This window comes from Panthera uncia, chromosome B1, assembly GCF_023721935.1.
Source record: "Panthera uncia isolate 11264 chromosome B1, Puncia_PCG_1.0, whole genome shotgun sequence".
In the NCBI taxonomy this organism is placed as follows: domain Eukaryota; kingdom Metazoa; phylum Chordata; class Mammalia; order Carnivora; family Felidae; genus Panthera; species Panthera uncia.
In genome coordinates this window covers 199,004,003-199,009,528 of record NC_064811.1, presented here as the reverse complement: position 1 = coordinate 199,009,528, position 5,526 = coordinate 199,004,003, and the positions used below count along the sequence as shown (strand labels likewise).

The window sequence follows — 5,526 nt, the reverse complement described above, 5'->3', positions numbered from 1 at the left end:
GGGGGGGGGGGGGGGGGGGGGGGGGGGGGGGGGGGGGGGGAGTGTCTGAGACTGGAGGGAGGTGCTGGAGAGAACTGGTGGGGGTGTGTCTGAGACTGGAGGGAGGTGTTAGAGTGAAGAGGGGGGGTGTCTGAGACCCGAGGGAGGTGCTGGAGTGAGGGGGGTGGGGTGTCTGAGCCCAGAGGGGGGTGCTGGACTGAAGAGGGGGCGTGTCTGAGACTGGAGGGAGGTGCTGGAGTGAAGAGTGGGGGGGTGTGTCTGAGACCAGAGAGGTGCTGGAGAGAATTGGGGGGGGGGTCTGAGACTGGAGGGGGGGGGTGAAGAGGGGGGGGGGGGGGGGGGGGGCCCGGTGGGGGGTGGGGGGGGTGGGGGGGGGGGGGGGGGGGGTCTGAGCCCCTGGTAGGTGCTGGAGCGAGTGGGGGCCGGGGTGTCTGAGACCAGAGGGAGGTGCTGGGATGAAGCAGGTATGTGTGCTGGCAGCTCAGAGAAGCTTTGGCAGCTGCTGGGAGGTTCAGGTGCAGCCCAACCAGTTCAAAGTCAAAGGGAAGACCCTAGAGAACCTGCTGGTTCCCATCCAGACGTTTCGGGTGGACCGAACGCAAGGCAAGGACCTATGGGTCCTCACGGGGTGACAAGGATGCAAAGAGCGATGGGAGGATCTGCCCGTGAACCTGCGGGCGCACACGGGCCACCTGGGCCCACCGCACCGCACCGCCAGGTCTGAGTGCCACTCACACCTACTCAGAGCCAGTCCCACCACCCCCGTGCCCCCCCCAGGGCTCCCCAGCCCTTGGAGCCCTTCCCAGGACACTGCCCCAGAGCCTGGGACGAGCAGCGCCCATGTCACGGGGACCTCCGATGGCCGGGCCAGCAAGTCTTGCGAACTCTCAGTGGCAGTGATTCACCAGGGATGTCACTGTGTCACTTTGCTGGGGGAGGGGCGGCGCTCACCGCTGACGTTTAGAAACAATTTCATAAACATACCCCGGGATCCGACGGCCTAGTGGACCAGATGGAGCCACCCCCCGAAACAGAATAGAGGACACGGATCCTCTGGGGGCAGCGACTCTCTTCCCTCTGGCCTTCGCTCAGCACAGGCCACCGGCTGGTCGCACGCGGCAGGTGGGATTGGGCCCCAAAGTGATCGTTTTGAGGTGGATGTCAAACCACTGCATGTGTGCGTCCCCCCCCGAAAACCACGTCGGCCCCCCACCCCCCAACGTGATGGCATTAGGAGGTGGTGCCTCTGGCCGAGTCCTGGCAAATGGGGTCAGGGTCCCTGTAAGAGAGACCCAGAGGAGCCCCCAGCCGCTTCCTCCCCATGAGGACACAGCCAGAGTCCCCCAGCTGGAGGAGTGGCCCCCCAGAACGCGCCCCCACCGGCACGTGGCCGTGAGGCCAGCCTCCAGAGCTGCCAGCAGCAAACGCCCAGTCCCTGGGGCTCATCTAGCGGCCCCGGCGGACTAAGCTGCGGTTTAAAGCGAGTTGAAACAAACCAAACACAAGTCCACGTTGTGCTTAACGTGAGCAACGGAGTGGGCTGAAAGCTGCACGTTTTAAGCGAATTCACAGAAATGTCTCTGTTTAATCTGAGATGGCCTCACACTGCATCAAAGGAACCACACGTAGAAAAGCCCATTCGCTCACCCCCAGGGATGCAGACCCAGGCAGGTAGAGTCTGACCCAGGGCTGTGGTCCCTCGCCAGCCACAGGTGGTGCGGGAAGGGGCTGGGCAGGTGCCCTCGGACCTTGGGAAGTCACCTGATTTTAACCATAGGCAACACACTGAAACCATGTGCGTGCGGGGCACCGTGTGTGTGTGGAGCAGAGCAGGTCTCTGGGCCACACGCAGCTCACGGACTGCCAGTTTGTGGCTCCGTGGCATTGTCTGCTCTTCTAAGCTCAGGGACCAGTCCGGCGAACTTTCTGTACCTTCATAAAATTGACTTCATAAAAGTCATCCTCCCTCTACATGGGAGCAAAGTAAATGCACTGTCGGTTGAGCGTCGGACTTGGGCTCAGGTCGTGATCTCAGTTCGTGGGTTGGATCCCCAGGTCGGGCTCTGCGCTGACAGCTCAGAGCCTGGAGCCGGTTTCAGATTCTGTGTCTCCCTCTCTCTCTGCCCCTCCCCTGCTCACTCCCTCTTTCAGAAATAAACATAAAAAAAATAAAAATAAATAAAAATACACGGCATTGGAATGAACAGAAACAGACATGGCTCCAAGCCCAAGCTCATGGCCACCTCCCTGTCCCTGTCCCTGTCCCAGGCACCTGGCTGCAGAACAGCCCACAGGGAGACGGAAACCACAGCAGCCCTATTGCTTTTAGGAATGGCCAAGCATTTGAAAACTGTAATATTTGCCACCGTTTTCAAGGTCTAAGAAAGCCTCTTCAAAACAAAACAGTGAGTGAATGCACCAAGTGTATTTTCTTTAACAGACTTTATGTTTTCGGAGCAGTTTTAGGCTTGTGGCAAAATTGAGGGGAAGGTACAGAGTTCCCACCCACCCTGTGGCACCACATGCACCATCAACATCCCAACAGCAAGTGCATTTCACACGATCTGTGACCCCGCGTCGACACGCGTCATCACCCAGCATCCGGGGTCCACATCAGGGCACTTCTGCTGTCATGCGTGGTCTGGGTTTGGGCACACGTATAGTGACATGTAGCCACTATCATGGAATTCTGCAGGGTGGTTTCACTGCCCTAAGAGTCCTATGCTCTGTCCATCCGTCCCCCCGCCTGGACCTCTGGCAACCACTGATCTTTTTGCTGTCCCCACAGTGTCTTTTCCAGACTGTCACAGAGTTGGAGTCACTCATCATGCAGCCTTTGCACATTCTCTAACCGTCGGCAAATGCTTGCGTTAACTGTCGGCGGCCCTTCGTGGGCCTTCTGGAATGTTTGTCAGAGCATGAATTTTTCAGGCTTCCCCCCCAATCTGGTTCCTTGAAAAGCATCTGCAGGAAGGAGCGGGGCCCCCACCCCCCCGAGCCCTGGGCCAGCTGGGGGTGTTCATGGCTCTGAGTTCTGCCCGTGTGTTCTCAGGACCCCAGCGCCATGCCGAGACCCACGTCCCAGGACCTGGCGGGCTACTGGGACATGCTGCAGCTCTCCGTCGAGGACGTCAGCATGAAGTTCGACGAGCTGCACCAGCTGAAGCTCAAAGACTGGAAGATAATAGAGTCTCCGGAGAGAAAGGTAACCCTGCCCGGGCCGCGCGCCCCCCACGTGCTGCTCCCCGCGGGCCCCCGGAGCCTAACCCTAACGCGGCAGGTGCTCCTTTGTGTCATGCCACATGGTCTCCAGTCGGCAACGCACGATCAGGTGTGCAGATGCTTGCACGTGGAGCCGGCGATAAGCTGACGTGGGACGAACGCTGCCGGCGGGGGGGGTACAGGTAACAGGTCCTTCTGCCGTATCTCTGGGACTCGAACGGAAAATCACATGGAGACGAAGAGTCTCATTCCTTATAGGGACCTACCCTGTGCCTTCATCAAACCTGTGTTTGGATTATATAGAAATGATTCTCCACAAGGAAGGCGTGAGGTCTGGTTACAACAACTACCGATTCAGATTGGTACTTTCTGGTGGTTTATCTCCAGTGGAAGATGAAGACACACTGTGGGCTCTACTTAGATGTCCTGTAGATCTGTCAGCCTTCGCCCTTAAACAGGCTGAAAGGTTCCATTAAATTTGAGCCTGTGATCTTTCTCCCCTTCAGATGCCATCCATAGTAGGGTAACAGGTCCGAATCAGCAACAAATACATTGATTTCCTAACACATTTGAAAGACGCTCTAAGTAATCATAATCTGAGTTTCTAGGTAGACATTATCGATTCAAATAAAATGATGAAATTAATCCAACACACTTTAGGACAGTGGTGTTACTATATAGCGGAGGATGTCTACATAGAGATTTAGAACAAAAGCCATCACTGCCATCCTCAATCTTCCTCCAAAGGTGCCACTGACTGTGTCGGTGGAGTTCTGGGCTCAATGTCATAGATGCCACTGCAGATGACTGTCACACCCCCTCTTTACTAGACGACGGGGCAGAGGGCAGTGGGAAGGTGTAGGCTGTCTGTAAGCCATAAATGGTACATTAGCAAGTCCTATCTATGGTCTGGTTTTGTAGTGAAGGAGATCCTAAGATCGCCAATGAAAATGCCATTCTAATAAAATACTAAAAATAGAACCCATTTAACCATCCCACAGCCCTGCAATGATCCCTCCTATTTTTCATTCTTCAGTAATTGACAACTAATACAACCCCTTCTACCTAAGGTATGCAGAGAGAATGGTCCTCAAAATTAAGACAGCCTTTTGCTGAGGGTATACACGATCTATCCATCCATCTATCCATCCACTTGCCGAGGGTATACACCCCACTGCAGACATGAACTGCTCTTTCACACCACTGAGGCCCCAGGCCGTGTGCTTAGGAGCCACTCTACCCTGTCGATCCGCAAGGCCACCTGGTCAACCCTCTCCTACCACAGGACACCTGGAGGCCAGGAGTCCCTTTAAACAGGAGACTCCCACAAGAATTGCCCCTGTGTATTTCTTACAGCCCCACACTTCAGGGGCTACCAATTAAAGAGAAAAGAATAGGTAGATACAGTCATGTGCTTAACTTAGGAACTAACTTTTGAAAGAGCTGAATGAAATCTTTAACAAACCCATTACCCTACTGTTGTGGATGCCTGCCAAAGAGTAAGAAGTCGTTGCTTCTGGCCAAGTCATTTAAAAATAAGTCATGGGAATAAAGTGTCAGACACCAAAACAACCTTCCTGCCAAAACCAGTGGGTGGGGTTCTGCCACACGTGTCTGCCCAAGCTGTGCCTTCCCCACAATGTCCTAGCACGTCTGGCCCATTTGCATGTTTGCAGAGGCTGAAGGGAGACACAGGGGTGCGGTTTTCCCCCAACAACTGGATCCCTGCCCAGGAAAGGAAAGGTTCCAGCGCCTTCTGCTAGGCATCCTTCCCTGGGAAGGAGGTAGTCGGCTATGCAGGGCCCTGCCATCACCCGCTGGGAAGGGCAGTCCATGTTGGGTCCAGCTTTGTTAGGATGCACGTTCAATAACAGGGCAGGGTTGGGGACACAGACCTTTCACCAAAACAGTAAAGACACAATATAACATTATATATCTGCTGCAGAACTGTGTGATTTAGCCTTCTGGAAAAGGCCTACACCTACTTTTGTGACTTATTTAAGAATATGAGCTAAAGGTCAGAAGTAATTACTTGCATGTTTTTACCAAGCAGGTGAAAAATCTGTCTGTCCATCCATCCACCATATCTATTATCTACTGTCCATCCATCATATCTATATATCTATTATCTATCATCTATCTAGTCTATTATCTATCATCTACCTATCCATCCATCCACCAAATCTGTCCATCCATCCATCCATCCATATCTGTCCATCCATCAGATCTATTTATCTCTCTGTCCATCCATCATATCTGTTTATCTATCCATCCATCCATATCTGTCCATCTATCCATCCATCC

At 54.1% G+C, this 5,526-nt stretch overlaps 1 protein-coding gene and 1 long non-coding RNA gene across 5 annotated transcripts in view; one reads left to right on the top strand and one right to left on the bottom strand.

The window, feature by feature from the left end:
- The window catches only part of LOC125923505 (uncharacterized), a 41,718-nt gene that overhangs the window by 17,633 nt on the left and 18,559 nt on the right, over window positions 1–5,526 (bottom strand). The window lies entirely within an intron of this gene.
- DLGAP2 (DLG associated protein 2) overlaps window positions 1–5,526 on the top strand; it is a 386,235-nt gene that overhangs the window by 379,721 nt on the left and 988 nt on the right. For all 3 annotated transcript variants that reach the window (XM_049631829.1, XM_049631830.1, XM_049631828.1), the window contains one exon: window positions 3,053–3,205. In XM_049631829.1, the coding sequence (XP_049487786.1) occupies window positions 3,053–3,205 (153 nt within the window). The remainder of the gene's footprint in view (window positions 1–3,052; window positions 3,206–5,526) is intronic.